Source organism: Apiospora hydei (genome assembly GCF_038363865.1).
Source record: "Apiospora hydei strain CBS 114990 chromosome Unknown utg000002l_segment0_segment0, whole genome shotgun sequence".
Lineage (NCBI taxonomy): Eukaryota > Fungi > Ascomycota > Sordariomycetes > Amphisphaeriales > Apiosporaceae > Apiospora > Apiospora hydei.
In genome coordinates this window covers 993,581-1,011,053 of record NW_027117361.1, presented here as the reverse complement: position 1 = coordinate 1,011,053, position 17,473 = coordinate 993,581, and the positions used below count along the sequence as shown (strand labels likewise).

At 53.8% G+C, this 17,473-nt stretch overlaps 5 protein-coding genes across 5 annotated transcripts; 3 read left to right on the top strand and 2 right to left on the bottom strand.

The window, feature by feature from the left end:
- Positions 1-1,855: 1,855 nt before the first annotated feature.
- Positions 1,856-2,899, top strand: PG997_000299 (uncharacterized protein; the record flags this gene model as incomplete). The annotated part of the gene is made up of 1 exon (XM_066804614.1): positions 1,856-2,899. The coding sequence occupies one exon, from the start codon at positions 1,856-1,858 to the stop codon at positions 2,897-2,899; it is 1,044 nt and encodes a 347-aa protein (XP_066674387.1).
- A 550-nt stretch (positions 2,900-3,449) lies between these two features.
- Positions 3,450-5,522, top strand: PG997_000298 (permease for cytosine/purines- uracil- thiamine- allantoin-domain-containing protein; the record flags this gene model as incomplete). The annotated part of the gene is made up of 5 exons (XM_066804613.1): positions 3,450-3,585; positions 3,668-3,698; positions 3,849-4,260; positions 4,314-4,466; positions 4,566-5,522. The coding sequence occupies 5 exons, from the start codon at positions 3,450-3,452 to the stop codon at positions 5,520-5,522; spliced, it is 1,689 nt and encodes a 562-aa protein (XP_066674386.1).
- A 457-nt stretch (positions 5,523-5,979) lies between these two features.
- Positions 5,980-8,389, bottom strand: PG997_000297 (tRNA-aminoacylation cofactor ARC1; the record flags this gene model as incomplete). The annotated part of the gene is made up of 4 exons (XM_066804612.1): positions 5,980-7,526; positions 7,589-7,953; positions 8,018-8,238; positions 8,303-8,389. The coding sequence occupies 4 exons, from the start codon at positions 8,387-8,389 to the stop codon at positions 5,980-5,982; spliced, it is 2,220 nt and encodes a 739-aa protein (XP_066674385.1).
- A 1,228-nt stretch (positions 8,390-9,617) lies between these two features.
- PG997_000296 (protein-vacuolar targeting protein Atg18) lies at positions 9,618-11,052 on the top strand (the record flags this gene model as incomplete). The annotated part of the gene is made up of 2 exons (XM_066804611.1): positions 9,618-10,939; positions 11,004-11,052. 2 exons carry the CDS (start codon positions 9,618-9,620, stop codon positions 11,050-11,052), a joined length of 1,371 nt encoding a protein of 456 aa, XP_066674384.1.
- Positions 11,053-11,932: 880 nt separating this feature from the next.
- PG997_000295 (DNA repair helicase rad15) lies at positions 11,933-14,386 on the bottom strand (the record flags this gene model as incomplete). Its single annotated transcript, XM_066804610.1, has 2 exons — positions 11,933-12,448; positions 12,512-14,386. The coding sequence occupies 2 exons, from the start codon at positions 14,384-14,386 to the stop codon at positions 11,933-11,935; spliced, it is 2,391 nt and encodes a 796-aa protein (XP_066674383.1).
- Between the last annotated feature and the right edge of the window lie 3,087 nt (positions 14,387-17,473).

Genomic DNA, 17,473 nt, shown 5'->3' with positions numbered 1-17,473 from the left:
CATATTTCGTTTTGGTTCGACCCAAGCTTTCTGTTGATTTGACTATGCATACATGCGTGACACGAATAACGATCTATCGATTGACGAATAGAGCAAGGGTTGCCTGGCTGCGAGGTCACGATAGGCCAGCAGCAATCGCAGCAGTCTTCTTCACAATAGCCAGTTACAGACACTTCGCGTAATTCTTGGCCGCGAGCTGTGTACCCTTTCAATTCCGCATAGCCTCATGCGTGTCACCAATCGACGAATACTTTGGGACAGCCGTGAGTAGGGGGCTTACTTTTCGGTGTGCGCGTAAGCTGTGTTACCTATCCTCGGGGGCTGATATTGTGTTACGAGTGTAGGATCGGTTATAAAACAGCCTAGGCTGATCCTTCCCTACGTGTTTGTCCGATCCTTAGTCACTAGAGGTCGAAACGAATCGATCCTATCAGCTTAACAGTGCATGCGGCAACATGAATACCAACTCATGGGGTATCGCAGCTGCGCGCAGTGTTCACAGCGTTGACGAATCCTCTCAGAGCACTCAGCTCTATAAGCCTCTGCCTCCACAAGGGGCATGTACACGAATTCTCGACCTCTTCCGCGACTCGAAAAATCCAAGCGAATGTCTACGCGGAGCGCTCAGAGTGGTCGATATCCGCGATTGTCCCAAGTTCGCTGCTCTCTCGTATGTTTGGGGTGAATACTCCGAGGTACCAAACACGATCCTCTGCGGTAACCACGAGTTCCCGATCACGAAGAACTGCGACAATGCCTTACGATCGTTGCGAACCCTCTACGGGCCCATGACGATCTGGGTCGATGCGATATGTATCAACCAGAAGGACGAAGGAGAGAAAACCAGCCAGATACAACTCATGCAGGAGATCTATAGCTGGGCTCATACAGTATACGCGTGGTTAGGCGAGGGGGTCAACAGACAGACAGGGCAATGAGATGTCTTAGGCTGGCTTCTGAGCTGCGTTTGTCCCCTGCTGGAATACCATGGACAGAGGGCAGTCGCAAAAAAACCCTTCGTCACGATAGATTCGTCTCAAGTCTTGGTTTAACTATCATGTTTCTTCAAGCCTTGATGCCGTGTAAGTGGTTCCATCTAAGGATAAGTAGTGGCACCTGTCTAACATTTACCAGTCTGGCAAAGATTCAAAGCTTTCCGGGTCACGAGGGCATTTAACAAATACGCTCTTGACGAACTCCTAGACAGGGAGTGGATCCGGCGAGCGTGGACGTATCAAGAAATCATCCTCGCATCCAACCCCGTGATTCTCTGTGGCGGAGAAGCTATTACATGGTCACGCCTCCAGCGGGGTCTGGATTACTTCAGTAACCCAGTCACGCCTTTCTATATCAGCTTCGGGGACGTCATTCGTGCTTCTTTCACGTACCAAGGCCCGAAAAACATAATGCCTCCCCGCAGGTCCGGGAAAGTCCACGAGGATGCGCATTCACTCAGGTCATTCCACACGTGGAGACAGATGCACCAGGTATGGGTTACAGTCTGTCGCCCGTGTTGTTGGAACGGGCGCAAGTTCAGGAGTTTCCCCGAGGCGTCGAGGAATCGACTACCCCCATACATTCCGTAAGGTCTTACCAGGATGAGCTTTTGCAGCTAAGCAAGTCATGGCACTATGCTAGGTTGGTTATTGCGCTTTCTAACGTCATTATTCTGCCTGCCCTCCCTGCGTTCCTTATGGTGTTACTAAGACCTATCGGTTCATCGTGCGACGATCCTGGGTGGACTGGAGATAAGGAACCCTTCTATAGCTTTTATGACTTTTATTTCAGCTTTTTGGGGCTTCTTTGCGGTTCATGGTGGCTCTATGGCGTGCTCATCACTGTATACGCCGTGAAAATGGCGCCCCATTTGAGCTTGATGGACGACGGAAGCAGCACGACCATCGTTGGGCTCGTGCAAGCGCTGCGCGAGAGGCAAGCGACTGTACCGGCAGACAAGGCCTTCGCATTGCGTGGTGTGCTGGACCGATTAAAGTTCTCGACTTCCACCCACGGCTACACCAAGTCTTACGGCCAAGTCTACCATAACTTCTTCCTCGACCTCTTGCGTTATGATACGCGCCTTGTCAACCTTCTTGTTGACGTCGGTCCCAAGCTGCCGGGAGTGCCCTCCTGGGTACCTGATTGGAACTCTCTCCAAGAGCGCAACTGGCTCGATGCACGATTCGTCCACGACCATGCTGATCTGTATGGTGCATCATTCCCGGCACCTCAGATGAAGATTGCCGAAGACACCCTCGGAATGTGGAGTATCGGAAAAGGCAGCGTGGCATTCTGCTCCGCCCTATTCCAGAAGGCAAAGTACGAAGCAGCAGCTTTGGACGGCTTAGACGATGTCGCATTCCTGAATCAAAAGGTTGGTGTCTTTGCCGCGTGGGTTCGTGCAATCAGCGACGTAGCCTCCGCTCAGATCAGCCACGACCAGGAAGACTCTCTCCAGGATATGTACAACGTCTTAATGGGACGACCAACCGTCCCAAGTGACAGCGAACTTGATACGTTTAAGCGATGGTTGCACACCTTGCAGACCCGATCCATCAACATACCAGATGTCGGCCCCATCCGGTCCGCCGAGGACATATTCGCCGGCGATGCGAAAGCGCTAGAATCCACCACCAAGTGCTACAACCAGCTTACCGGGAAGAGATTATTATTCATTACGCAAGGTGGAAAACTCGGCTCAGGGCCCTGTGGCAAGGCTGTTGGGGATCGGGTGACTCTGCTCAGGGGTGTTGCTGTACCAATGATCATCAGGTGTACCAGTGAGGAGATGAACACATTTGAGGTGGTCGGGCCGGCTTTCGTGAGTCCTGTGATTGATGTGGCCAGATTCAATAAGGCAGACTTTGGGCATGACTGGGAGCCGGTGCATCTTGTATAGTAATATGCTATTCTGAGGCAAAGCAAGCACAACAAGGAATACAGACACGTTTACTACAGCCCTACAGAAGTCTTGCTCTGAGATGACCGTTATTTCTACCATATTTTTTACGCACGGCGTAGGCGCCTCGCAGTACTTCGGGTTCTTAGTTTGGATATTAAAGGGGCGGACATTAAACTTGAATCTGATGTCCGCAGAGGAGTTGATCGGCTCGTGCCGACCGTTAACGGACCCTTGTCGTAGTCTTATCTATGGTGTCCATGCAAGCATGTAACCCATGTCTTGGCAAATCGAGCAAGGTAACACAAGAACATAGATGGTGTGTAGGATAAGCTCTCTGGCTTCTATCGCTACATATGGAATCCTTTCCGGGTACAAACATTTCGGCGATCCGAGTGATTGATTGGAGTGCCGTCGGTAGGATTATGCGTTTTGTTGACGACTCTAGACACCCCCTCGCTTTTCACTCTTTGACATGTAGCAGACGGAACTGTTTTTTGTCTGCTATTTTAAGTAACTGATACCTGCCTCCCTCCTCATTGACGAAGATATGGATTTCCAGCAAATGAGAAGACGCAGTGGCGCCATCCGGGACAAGGCCTACCTCCGGGTTACACAGCCGAGTAGCTGGGAGTTGCCGAAGCAGGCCAGCAGCATTGCGCCGCCGGATGTTTGGACGAACGCTGGTGAGGCATATGATCGATTCTTCCGATATCCCGGATAGTGTTTTTGGTGAATTCGTATTGACTGATGTTGTGTAACGAACAGACCAAGATCCTGTGCCGGAGGAGAAACGAACGTAAACATCCCCTTTTTCTTCTACTCGATGATCTTTTTGCCAGTTGCCCGTCACTACAACTCCCCATTCATTCCTGACCAAAAGCCTCAATGACTATCAAGCCCATATCAGGTTGCTGACTCACTACGTGTAATCATGTTTACTATATAGATGGACGAAATGGGCCTTCATCACCTACTGGTTCAGCGACATCATCACCATGTCGACCTGGATGCAAGCGAGCGCCATCATGACGATGGGCCTGTCTGCCACCGACGCCATCCTCATCGTCATGGCGGCGGGCCTCTGCAACGCCGTGCCGACGGTGCTCAACGGCGCCGTCGGCTCCGAGCTGCACATCCCGTTTCCGATCGCCATCCGCGCCAGCTACGGCTACCACCTGTCCTACTTCTGCGTCGTCGTCCGCGGCATAATCGCCATGTTCTGGTTCGGCGTCCAGAGCGCCAACGGCGGCAGCTGCGTCACGACTATCTTGACGGCGATCTGGCCCAGCTATGCGCGGTTTCCTAATCATTTGCCCAAGTCGGCGGGGACGACGAGCCAGGGGCTGTTGAGCTACTTCGTGTATTGGTGCATCCAGTTCCCCTGCTGCTCATCCCGACTCATCGGCTCCAGCGCATGTTCTGGATCAAGACTGCCCTTGTCCCGCCCATGGCCCTCGCCATGGTCGTCTGGATCACAGCACGGGCCGGAGGGCAGGGCGAGTTCTTCTACGCGCCGGCGACGGTGTCGGGGTCCAAGAGGGCGTGGCTTTGGTTGTCCAACTTGGTGAGTTTGGCCTTACATAACCCCCCCTCCTTTCCATACTCGGAAGACACCAAAACGACAGACGGAACTAATCGAGGGAACCCATTCCTCTCCCAACAGACCGCCATCACCGGAGGCTACTCCACCCTAGCCGTCAACATCCCCGACTTCTCCCGCTTCAGCAAGTCGCGCGGCGCCCAGATCTGGCAGCTGCCCGTGATCCCCCTCTTCAAGACCGTCTGCGGCGTCTTCGGCATCATCAGCGCGAGCGCCTCGCGCCAGCTCTACGGGCAGACGTACTGGAGCCCCCTCGAGATCATCGCGCAGTGGCAGTCCACCCCCGGCGGCCGCGCCGCCGCCTTCTTCGCGTCCAGCATCTGGCTCCTCGCCCAGATCAGCGTCAACATCTCGGCCAATTCGATCAGCTTCGCGAACGACATCACGACCCTGGCCCCGCGCTACGTCAACATTAGAAGGGGCGTCATCTTCGTGTCCCTGGTGGGGGGCTGGGCTATGTGTCCCTGGCTCATCGTCTCCTCCGCCGCAACGTTCCTCAACTTCATGTCCAGCGCCGCGTCCTTCATGGGGCCCATCGCGGGCATCCTCTTCGCCGACTACTGGCTCGTCAAGCGTAAGCGGTACGACGTGCCCGCCCTCTACGATCCTCGGGGTATCTACGGCACGTGGAACTGGCGCGCTGCGGCGACGACCTTCGTCGTCATCGCGCCGCTGTTGCCGGGGATCGCGAATAAGGTGACGCCGCAGAACGTGCGCGTGGGGACGGGGATCGCGAACCTGTTTTCGATCAACTGGCTGTACGGGTTCTTTGCGGCGATCGCGATGTACTGGGCCCTCAACTGCGTCGCGCCGGACCGCCGGACCCTGATCCCCGACGTGGTGCCCGGGTACAGCGACGCGGGCCAGGGGCCGCTGCAGGGGATACAGCCTGGCGATGTCGAGAGTGGACGGGGAAGTCGCAGCTCGAATGAGAAGACCGCTGCTGGCAGTGCGAAGCAGAAGCAGGAGGGAGCCGATGCTGACACCGAGAAGGCGGCGAGCAAGCTCAGCCTCGGATAAGGAAACCGGGCATGTTTAGTTAGCATCGACAATCAATGGTGCGGATTCTACAATGTTGAGCTGGTAAGCTAGATAGGACATACGTGACAAGCAGTTCCTATCTAGGATCGATCCCATCATGGGATGGACGAGATACTACATGCCCATGCCATTACCCCTTGGCATGTATCGTACTGGCATTGACGATTTTTGTTCTTGCTGATCAAATAAATCAATGCTGATTTGCAGGCGCCAAGCCACGCAGTCTAGTTCTAGGATCACTTCCTACGGCCTAGCGGTGGTTGGAAAGCAAATATCTAGTGTTCGAAACGTGTGCCTTTTCTATTCTATGAGAAGCGTGAACTGTTTTATCTATTATTCCGTAGATCTGTCGGGCTGGCGACTTCGTGCCGCCAATAGCAACTCGCTTGCTAAACGCCCGAGGTAAAACTCTTGCATTCCAGGTCGGCAGAGGCGTCTATTCTATAAACTCTACGCTTTTCTGGAACCTCCATGGAGTAAGAGCTGAGTTTTCTGGCGAAGATGAAAGTTCAGGTGTGCTGTAGCGGAAGCTATATGTCCCCGAGTTCCAGTATGTACCGAACGAGTAGCAAGTGGCACCGCCACTCATGACAACAATGTCACCATCAGCGGTGGCGCAGACCGATATCCCAAGTAACGAAGGCCGAGGTATATCGGTATGCGATGTGGACCCGGGCTGGATGATCGGAGCCGTCGCAGATATCCGAATCTGAGCGATGCTGGCGCTTAGGAGTAGGAGCTCTTCGTCTTTGGGGATCACCCGATCCTCGATGATTCCGCCAATGAGGAGCAAATTTCCATTCTTGCCCATTGCCGCGCTTGCACCAAACCGATACAATGTAGAGTCGGCGGGCCATTTGCCCTCGGGCAGGACATGTCCATTATCATCAATCCTTGATACGGCATCGAAGCGTAACTCCGGTTTATCGGCGCCCCTGAGGTTCAGACGCCAGTACAGGGCTTGCTTAGCCAGTGTGCCATCCTCTAGAAGGCCGCCTATGAGTAACCCATGGAAGCCGGTCATGGGCCCGTCGTTTTCTGAATCCGGAGTGATAGTGTCAGGGTAAGAGACCAGAACGGCACCGAATACGGGAACATAATCTCCAAAAATGGTACACTCAATCCACCCGGTTTCGGGCTGGTAGAGCAAACAGTCTTTGAAAACCGAAGTCGCATCGGTCTTCCCGCCGACTACCAAAGCGGAAGCCGACTGACCGAGCCGGGTTGCCGAGTGCCTATACAAAGGTTTCGGCAGGTCCGCCGTCTTGTGCCATGAGCGCGTAGTGGCGTCAAACCTCCAGCAGTCCCGGAAGGCACTTGATGGGGATGCCCTTCCACCGGCCAGGAGCTGTCCATGGATCCCCAAGTCCACCATGGTGTGGCACATTCTGCTCAGCGGACCAGCCGATAACACACCGATACTTGCGTCCTGTGGGTGAGAAGTGAACAGGTCGATCGATCTCAAGCGAGTGACGTTGCCAAGCCCGCATGCATTTCCCAAGAACTCGCGCCCGGACTGATCCTGAATCTTCATTGGAGCTCCAAACCGTCGCTGGCATGCTTTGCCAGACTCGGTGTATGCGGTGCTGACTTTGAACGTAGGGATCGGACTACCCTGTAGACCCTCGGCCGTGAAATTCCGGTATGGCGGTAGCACGTCTGGTCTGGTATGGGCGGAAACAATGCAGTAGTGGCTGACGAATATGGCGAACTCCTCCCATTCGTCAAAGGGCTCGATCTTGTCCAGTCTCAGCCGGTCCTCCGTGGTCAGATACATGTCATTCGACCAGGCACCCCAGAGAGACTGCGCATCGGCATGTACCCACCCCAAGCGGTTGAAACGTTCTTGCTGTGCCTGGAGAGTTGGGTACTTGTTTACCGACTTTATGGGCGTTCTCAACTTGTTGAAATGACGAACCATCATCTCAGCAAAGGGATGGTCTGCCCCATCAGGCAGGATCTGTTCGAGCAAGCAGAACTCAGCTGCATGAAAATAGGTCAGTTTCCCGAGAGTCAATGATAGCGTCGACGGAGTTCAAACTGACCATGGCCAAGACTGCTTGCCCACTGGATAACAGCATCGGCTGCTTCGGTCTCCATGTAGGTGATGGAGACTTCGGCAACAAATATGAACTCGCTTTCCTGGATGTTGACAACCTTGGAGATGGCATCTTGTACGCGGTGCAGTTGGCGGAGGTCGCAGCCGATTTGAACGTACTCATCACTCGTTAGCTGCAAGTCGGTTTGGTCAGTGCCATACTCGAGTCCGGTCAGAACTGAGTGCAGCTCTGGCGTCTCCTGGACAATTTTACGCTTCTTAGACATGAGATCAGGGAAGTCTATGTCGATGAATTTGACATTCTTGCATGCTTCAGGATAGCGTGTCATACACTGCCAAGGGAGTACATCGCTGACGAGGTAGCGTCTATTAGCAAACGTGAAGAAAGGAAAAGGGGATTAAGGGAGGGGCTTACCTCCCGGCTCCCAGATTTATGACAACCTTCTTTTTGTCGGATGGGCGCTTCAGAAAATTGCGGACGCAGGTATCAATGATGTGCAACCTAAAGTGATATCCACGGTTGACCAGAGGAGAGCGCCTTTGGAACTTCTTGACGAAGAAGCGGAAGAAATGGGGCTCGTCGGGGTAGTATATGCGCTCGACACTCCTTTTGGAGACGATGCTGCTGCTGTTGGTCTAGAGTAAGGTCAGAAGAGCGAAACCGATGATGCTAGTCTTGCCCTTTGACTTGCAGACATACCGACATGACCAAGCCATCTTGAGCGAGTTCCTTGGTCGACCGGCTCAGCGCCGGGGCCGAGCCCGGTGCTACCTTCGTTTTCGGCATTGCGACCCTACAACCAACTTGAAGCAGGCCGAGCTGATCAGTCGGGGTGGGACCGGGGTTGAATTTTCTCCAACCAGCTCTTTTGCGCAACGCACCACGACAGTTCTGGGCAATAGTTCACAGAATGGCGGGGTAGTCACGACCAAAATAGTTGAGTCAGAGGAGGTTGAGAAAAACTTTATTGACCGACGAGGTACTAGCCTGCTAGACGAGGATCATTACATTAGCTGAAGCAATAATAGAAATAGAACCCGTGGTCCAAGCTCCGAGTATACCGCTGCTGATAATGATATAGTATTTCCAGCATGCCCCTAGTCAGTAACCTAGTGGTGGAGGGATCTGGCAGGATGGGCAGGATGGGATGGCTGATGATGATTGGAGCGGACGGGTAAAAAGGCGCTGTCAGTGTGTGGGAGTCGAGGCTTTTTTGAGGCGCCCAGGGCGTCTGACCGTCTGACCTTGGGCATTGAAACAAAGACTGGACCCTAAATCGTTCAAACCCCTCTTGCAGGTGCTTGTCGTAGGCAACCCCCCTGTAGCCCTCTGACGCAACTGCTCACGAGCTGGACTCTGGGCCACTCACGGTGGGTTTTGGGGGGCTTGGGGCAGAATGGGGGGCCTGAAAATGACAGCTTCGGGGGGAGCTTCTGCTTCTGATCGGAAAGCTTGCTCTAGCTTCCCCACTCTTTGCCCACTGCCCGCCGCCCGCCGCTCTCTGCCTCGCTTCTCACTGACTGACTGACCTGAGCAACATCGAACCGCCAAACAGTCCGTCCGACCAACCACCAACCTCCGCCTTTGAACTCTTGACCCGCCCTTTGCAAATAAATAGAACAAAACCACTTTCTTCGTGATCCTTCCACCCTCTCCAGAGCTTGCTTGCCTTGTCGTATGCTTTCCGGGCCAGAGCAGATGCGTTCCCGATTTCCTGCTTGCTGAGCTAGCTGGGCTGGGAAGGACGACAAACCAAATCTACGCCGAATTGATGCCAATACTTGATCCTCACACGCTCCGGTTGTGCTTCGTCTGCCCGTTGCTGCAACAACTCACGGCCTGCTCTAGGCGCCAGTTATCTCTCATATCTGATCCTTGACAAAACCTCTAATCCGTATAGCTCTCCCTCACGTACGAACCGGATCTCGGTATCGTCAGTATCCTGGGGATCCTTCTCCGCCGCTTACCGTCCACCCTCCTCCGTCTCTCCCAGTGTCACGAATAGTCTCTCAACATGCCTGACACGGCCCTCAACTTCGTCACCTTCAACCAGGACGACAGCTGTCTGGCTGTCGGTACCTCCAAGGGTTTCCGCATCTTCCACACCGACCCCTTCAACAAGATCTTCAGCAGCGACGATGGCGACATCACCATCATCGAGATGCTCTTCTCCACTTCCCTCGTCGCCATCATCCTCTCGCCGCGCCACCTGATAATACAAAACACAAAGAGAGCGTCCATAATCTGCGAGCTGACGTTCCCCTCGGCCGTTCTTGCCGTCCGCTTGAACCGCAAGCGTCTGTCGGTGGTGCTGGAGGACGAGATATATCTCTACGACATCTCCAACATGTCGCTGCTGACCAACATCGCGACCTCTCCCAACCCCAACAAGATCGTCGCTCTCTCCCCCTCCTCGGAGAACTGCTACTTGGCCTACCCTCTGCCGAAGCCTCGCGAAGACACTCCCGACAAACGTCCCTCCCATGCGCCTCCCGCCTCGCTGTACGCCCCCGTCACCACCGGCGATGTCCTCATCTACGACACCCTCACCCTGAAGGCCGTTAACGTCATCGAGGCCCATCGATCCCCACTATCGTTTATCGAGATGAATAGCGACGGAACCATGTTGGCAACGGCCAGCGAAACCGGCACCATCATCCGGGTTTTCTCCGTGCCCAAGGGGCACAAGCTCTTCCAGTTCCGCCGCGGTACCTATCCGAGCACCATATACAGCATGTCCTTCAACATGGCCAGCTCTCTGCTCTGTGTATCTTCCACGACCGACACAGTCCACATCTTCCGCCTGCAACAACCCCAGCAGAACCAGAATAGCATCCTGGCTTCGGACGCGGCAGCCGCCACCGGTTCTCGCGCAGATCGCTGGTCCCGGAGCCGCAGCTACGACAGTGGCAACGACTCCCCACAGCAGCACGACCGGTTCTCCCCAAGCGACGCCGCCGAGGCGAGACAACCTACTCAAGCAACGAATACCACGAATAACAGCCATAGGAGGCAGAGCGGGTCGTTCAGCAGCATCCTCCGGCGTTCCTCGCAGATTATGGGCCGCAGCGTCGCCGGGGTGGTGGGCAACTACCTGCCGCAGACCGTGACAGAGATGTGGGAGCCGATGCGCGACTTCGCTTACATCAAGCTGCCCAAGTCGTCCATCGCCACGTCGAAGCAAGGGGGCGGCGCGCCAGGGCAGCAACTTAGGAGCGTTGTGGCCATGAGCAGCACCAGCCCCCAGGTCATGGTGGTGACGAATGACGGCGGGTTCTACGTCTATAACATCGACATGGAACAGGGCGGAGAAGGCTACCTCGTCAAGCAATACTCGTACGTTGCTCCTATTTGCGATTTGACGTTCCCCGGGCATTTGGACTAACAAAGTATTCTACAGCGTATTGGGCGGCGATGATAAGCTTGACTCTTCGAGCTATGGACCCTAAAAGCAAAGCTATGGCCGACTCGGTCTTCACGTACCATAAACTCGGCCTCTGGAAATGGGTTTACGTGAGTCGTACCAACAGTGTCGAGCACGAGAAGCAGAAGCAGATGAGCAAGCATGGGGTGGAACAGCAGACCACGAGCGAGTGTGAGAGGCAGCAAAGGAGCGATGCTAATACCCTGAGCAATTACTTGGGTTTCTGCGTTCCCAACCCCCCTTTCTTTTTATTATCATCATATCATTTTCATCCTTGTTTTTTGGAACTTGGCTTTCTGCATCAGCGTTTGGCGCCGAAGGTATCTATCTTGGTTGGGTTGATTTCCCAGTAATGTGTTGGGTCTTCGTTATGTAACATCTCTCTCTCGGTGCTCTACTCCTATCAATCAGCATGGCAATAGCAGCCCATCATCCTTCTTCTACTGAGGTCTTCAGGTAGAGAAGTTAATTAAATCAGAGAGAATTTATCTGCTTCCCATATTATCTGATCTTGGTGTTTCACCTTATTGTGCGGCAAGCAAGCTTGTTCATGCAGTGGTCTCGATGTATTTCATAGTGAGCGACGTATGTACAGCTCGACGCTATTTGAACCAAGACCTTGAGTGACGATACGTGAGAACATATATAGAGAGCTTTGAAAACGGCACTGGCAAGAGTCAAGATTGGAAGGGGTCCTAGATTCTTGATCGTTCTATTAGACTGACTACCCAAACACAGGGCCTGTCTGGCCATCGAATAGGTCTATGTGTATACTCTACCCAACGTGATGAGAAGGCAAAAATGTGACCAATGTGACCCCTGGAGTTGCTGCCCTTCTCATCTTGCGAATATAATTTCTATGAAATATCGCTTCAGCCCCTCTTGACTTTGGCATGAGTCACTACTTACGCCATGCCATCAATCTCCATCATCTCCGCCTCCTCGTCCTCATCGATATCGTAATCATTCTGCGCCGCCCGCTCCGCCATCTTCTTGGCCAGGGCCTCGGCCGACTTGGCCTCGTCGCGGAGCTCGCGGATGCGCTCCTCGTCCTGCTGGGCCTGGTGGGCGCGGAGGTCCTCGATGCTCCAGACGCTGACGCCGTCCTGGTCCTTGGCGCGGAACGGCTGGGCCATCTCGCGCAGGAAGCGCTTGGCCGTGATGACAGCCATGTCGGTGCTCAGGTTTCCGTCGACCTCCTGCATGGCCTCGTTGATCCACTTGGGCAGCTGCGCCCGCTTCTTCTGGAACCGCCGGTCCGCCAGCACCATGATGCCGTAGTCGTCCTTGCCGCGCAGCACGCGGCCCAGGCACTGCGCCGCGTGTCGCATGGCGTCGAAGGACAGGAAGTCGTTCTCGCGGATCCGGTATGTCTCGCGCATGAACTCAAGGCGCGCCTTGAGGATGCGGGACTCGGTGTACTAATTGAGTAAGTTAGCAATGTTGGGCGTAAGAAGAAGAATGAGGGAAAAGGTGGCGCTAACCTGGAATGGAACACCTATACACAGCACGGTTCTGCCGTATTGGTGATCGAAATCGATACCTTCCGATACCTTGCCACGAGCGACGCAAAGTAGAACAGCGCCTCGACCGTTGCAGCAAGCGGTTCTGTAGGTCTCCAGAGCCAAAGATGTCTCTTGGGCATCGGGGGTTTCGACCAAAATGAGTTTGTATTTCCACACCTGGTCCAATATACCCATTCCCTGCCACATACTGATGATGGACTCCATGTACAAATAGGATGGGAAGAAGACGACCATGCCGTCTGGCGTCGCCTTGGCGAATTCGGTAAGGAGGTTGCCATAATTTCGGACCACGCTGGGCTCATTGCGAACCTGGAAGCCAGTGGATACAGGAGCTTGGTCACTTCCGCGCGTTACAATCATGGGCAAGAATGACCTCCTCGCCAACGTCATGGTATATGACTCTTGAACGTGGGCGTTGAAGCCGAGCATTTTAGGGTACATCTCCAGCGGCGAAATGGTTCCCGAAGTGATAATGACGGAGCTGAAACGATCAAACACCGGCTTGATGGCGATGGCTGCATCGAGGCAGGTGAAGTGCAATACCGGGTTAGGAACCTCGGCTGTGTCTGATTCGAAAGGCTCTAAAATCAGTAAGAATCCTTTCTCGTACGTCGCCACTAGGGTCGCGAACGTGGCCACCTCCTGCAAGGGCTGATAATCCTCAATATTCGTGAGCTCTAACGTCCGTACGAGCGATGTTAAACGTTCTGCGCAGAAACGTAGTGGCTTTTTCTCTATGAAAGTATGCTCCTTCAGATGACTGAGGAAAGCCGGTGGCGTCTCGGAGATGACCTGCCGTACCTTCATCCGCGTCTTCAGATACTCGATAAATCTTTTCAGGAAAGCCACGAAATGCTCAGCACGACGTATGTTGCCCGGGACTGCTTCTTTGAGGAGATCGTCCGGCAGCACCGGGTTTGCCATGAAGGTTTGCTCTTGCCGAGCTTCATCTTGGTCCCTTAGCCCTTCCACCAACTTCTGATACTCGTTCTCCAACTGCTCACGATCGGTTTCTTTCATATCGTTGATCTTCCGTTCCAGGTTCTGTGCGCCCCTTGTAGCCTTCCTTAGAGAGTCATCTGTTATGTCGGTGCTAAGAGATTCTATGCAGACGTTGTCGATGTTGTGAGCCTCGTCGAAGACGACTATACAGTCCTTGGAGAACTCCTTCGAGACCCTCTCGGCGATCTTGGGGTCAAGCAGATAGTGGTACGAGTAGATGATGACATTGCAGTACTGCATCATCCGTCTCGCGGTAAAGTACGGACATTGCTTGTGCTTTTCTCCGTACACCAGAAGGTCGTCGAGAGTCCAGACACCGTTAGGTATCAGGTTATGAGGCTCGAGAAGGTCCAGGTTATCGTGGTAGATGCAGAGGTCCACATTCTCGCCCTTCTCCTTCTTTTCTTTGACGAAACCGGCCGTCAAGCTTCGACACTTGGCATCCACAACGGCACCGCTCTTCTCGCGCTTGACAGACGGATGAAGACACAGGTTCTTTCGACTTGTCAGGCCAAGACCACGGAACTCCTCGACGTATCCCAACTCGTCGGCGCGGTACTTCATCAGGGCCTGCAACTCTGCCAGGGCCTTCTCGATCTCGGACATGGTACGCGAGCAGTAGATCAGCTTCCTGTCTTCTGGCTGATTCTGCTGGTATGCAATAATGAGAGAGAGCAGTGAGACGGTTTTTCCTGTACCTGAAGGCATCTCCAAAACACAGTTGCCGCCCTTGTCCAGTGTTTTCTTCAGATCACACATGTAGGCATATTGCTCCGGGTACACCCGTGGGTACGGGAAGAGCACCGGCAACTCGTCGATGAAGAACTTCATGTTGGCGGATGTTGGTTAAGTCGCCTTGGAAGAGACGAGATACACGGAGAGGATCTCCGCGACTGTAAGCAGACCCAGCCTTGACATGTAAGGGTAGTGGAGTTAGCTTCGATCACGAGCTCTAAACTCAGGCCGTGGGTGCTGTTTGGCGTGCCGAAAAAGAAAAGCGGGTTGCGTTGTCAGTCGTGGCCAGTATGTGCCATGCTCTTGATCCATCAATCAGAAGAGGAGGCTTGGTCTGGAATGTATGTAGGCTTGATTGCGCAAGTTGGCCCTTCCCGACCGCTTGGTGGCCGATACAGCTTACCCGAGTAGTCTGATGATTCGATACGTCCGCACCAGACCCGTCAGCCCATATGCCAGGACCTCGTCAAACTACGACTCTCCCTCAATGATTACGCCGGTAGCTCAGACTGCCCGTGGTCTCGTGATGGCGGCCTGACTTTTGTCGATGAAGTGGTTTGGAAGGGATGGAACTGCATTCAATGACCTGGACTGGCTTTCTAGTCCAATCGATAGGCGTAGCTGGATAAGGTGGAAGTGCTAACTTGAGGTCAGAGCTCGTGCCACACGTGGCGTGGCGGATATTTGTGGCTAAGCCCGCAACTGCCAAACTACCAATAGCTGCGACCGGTAGCTGTTGCCGCCTTACTTTAGGCAATCCATCAACAGCCTCTCGGACTTCAAATGCCATACTGATACCTACATGTTCTGATGCAAAGACCCTACCTCCCGCCCGAGAGCATGTCTTGCATCCATGTTCTCCATCAAAAGATACACCGTTCTCTCTGAGGGGATCCCAACATGCCCTCTCTCAACTTGTAGCAAATCATCGTCGTCGTCCCCTTGCTGCAAGAACTACCGCGCATGAAGTTAAGATAAACTTGGAGGATCTTACGAGAGATATCTACTAGTAAGCGGGCCAAAGATCGGTACATTTCTTCTCGACCGGCCTGGGCTCTTCTCAGTTGGGGAGGAAGGCACATTTTAAAGCCGTCTGGTCGATGCAATAGGTACGATACGGCGCTCCGATCAGACCCCATGCTCAGGTACTTTTCTTGAGGGCCAGTCATTTCGGTGGCCCTCGCATCGCTTACCTCAAGCCAAGGAAAATAAATAGATGACAAGACTGGTCTTTCTTTGCAACAACATCATCAACACTTATTTGTCCTGTTCAAAACAGTAAAGTGCTGCTGCCGGCGCTCCGTGATGCCTCAACAACATGCCATGTTCGCAAGGAGCCCGGCTGTTGTCACTGTATGGGCTGAGGCCGACAGCAAACAAGAGTTCACCATGCCGTTCACCATGTGACCCTCGCACCGGTCCATGCTTGGGAGGATTCTCCCCTTCGTCAACTCGAATGGCGGACGGAGCCTCGGATGACGGAGACAGACTCGGACGTTGGATATCGGACGGAGATATGGACGGTCGACAGAGCTCGTAACGGCCTCCTACACCCACCAGCTCATCTTGTATCCGAACATACTTCTTGTCTTTCCGCTGCAAGCGATGAGATGATGTTTGGTAGCGGGTCGGTCTCGTCTTCATGACGACTTCATGCACCGCCTCGGTGGCTTTGTTCAAAATAGGAATCGAGGAGCCGTGCCTCGCAAAGGGACGACTGCAATCTGGTCCATGACGCAGTCTGACTTGGGCATTGCCAGGTTGAAACGTTACAGCTCAGCACGTTGCTCTTCATCTCTAACCCGAAGTCCATTGCCCATCTTGTCCTCGTTCATATGATGTCGGCCCAGATAGCAGAGTACGGCATATTGGCATTCACGGCATTGCTACTTTCGCATGCCTGCTTTCGATCCCCTGGATGGCTAATATCTTCGCTGACCATACCCCATCCTGAGTACCGCGGCTACTTGACCCGCTTGCCTTCATTATGACACGCAACATATCGATGGAATGTCCAGATACCGTTTGTGCCCGTCTCCTTGGTATCGCTATCGCTAAAAGCGGCAGCACATGGGCATGGCTGGCATGACCGCGGATACTGGGCCGATTTTGACGCCGTTAAGCGAGCTGGTCATAGAGCTTCCCTGAACAGCACGCTAAGCTTACTGCTACTGCGTATGACCAGGTGAACGGGCCATGGCAGTGAGATGACGCAGTGGATATTAAAAATGTCTGCCCTTTCCGGGTTCTGGTCGAGTCCTGGTCGAGGGTGGATGATGATGCCATCCTGATGCTCTTGCGCCTCGCGCCCAGGTCGAAGAAGGCCTTGGTAGTGTACCATATCCCATACTCATCTCGGAAAATGAGGCGACTATACTCATCTCGAAAAATGAGGCGAAGTGGCTCGCAGGAGCTTCCTTACGCCGCAATAACATACCTGTCTGCATGCTGCTACCTAGACTGTCGAGCACGTCATTGCTTGTTCCTTAGTCTTGTTTGCCTGCCAGCCCGGGACCTGGTTCTTTAACGCTCCGGTCAAAATGAACAGCCAGATGGAACAGACAAATCTCTTGATATCATAGCTAGCTTGCGATCGCATCCGCGGAGTATCCGCGCAGAGCTCCCGCGGCGGTATTTTGCAGGGTTTCAACGAAGATCGACAATGGGGGCATTAATAAGTCAAAGCTGCTGGCACGGCTTGCCCACCCTTTTTCGGTGCGCGGTATCTTTTGGTACCTACATCTTACCTTTAGCGCACCCCCGCCCAGGCAGTCTTTCTGGCAGCGGAAGTACATGTATTTAGCCCATCTTATGAGGTACTTGTCCCTCTCCTCTTATTTTACATCCAATGCCTTTAAATGTCGAGACCACTCGCACTAACTTGCTGGCAGGGCTGGGGCTGGTTGATGTGAACCCTGAAGCCTGCGACGGGGCCATCCCTCCAACGGTGCGCTCGCGGGACCTAACACCGGTCTAGTAGTGCTCTATGCTCTGCCTACTGCGCGGTCTTTTTTGTTTAGCGGCCGCCCGCCTTGCAAAGCTAGCAAAGCAATGCCGTTTTCTGAATTGGTTGGGTTAGAGCCCTCTCTAGTCGGAAGACTAGCCCAGCCATCCGGCAACCGAATTCGTCCATGTCCTTGTAATACCCATTGAACCAATACCCAAGACAGCATGCAGTTCGTC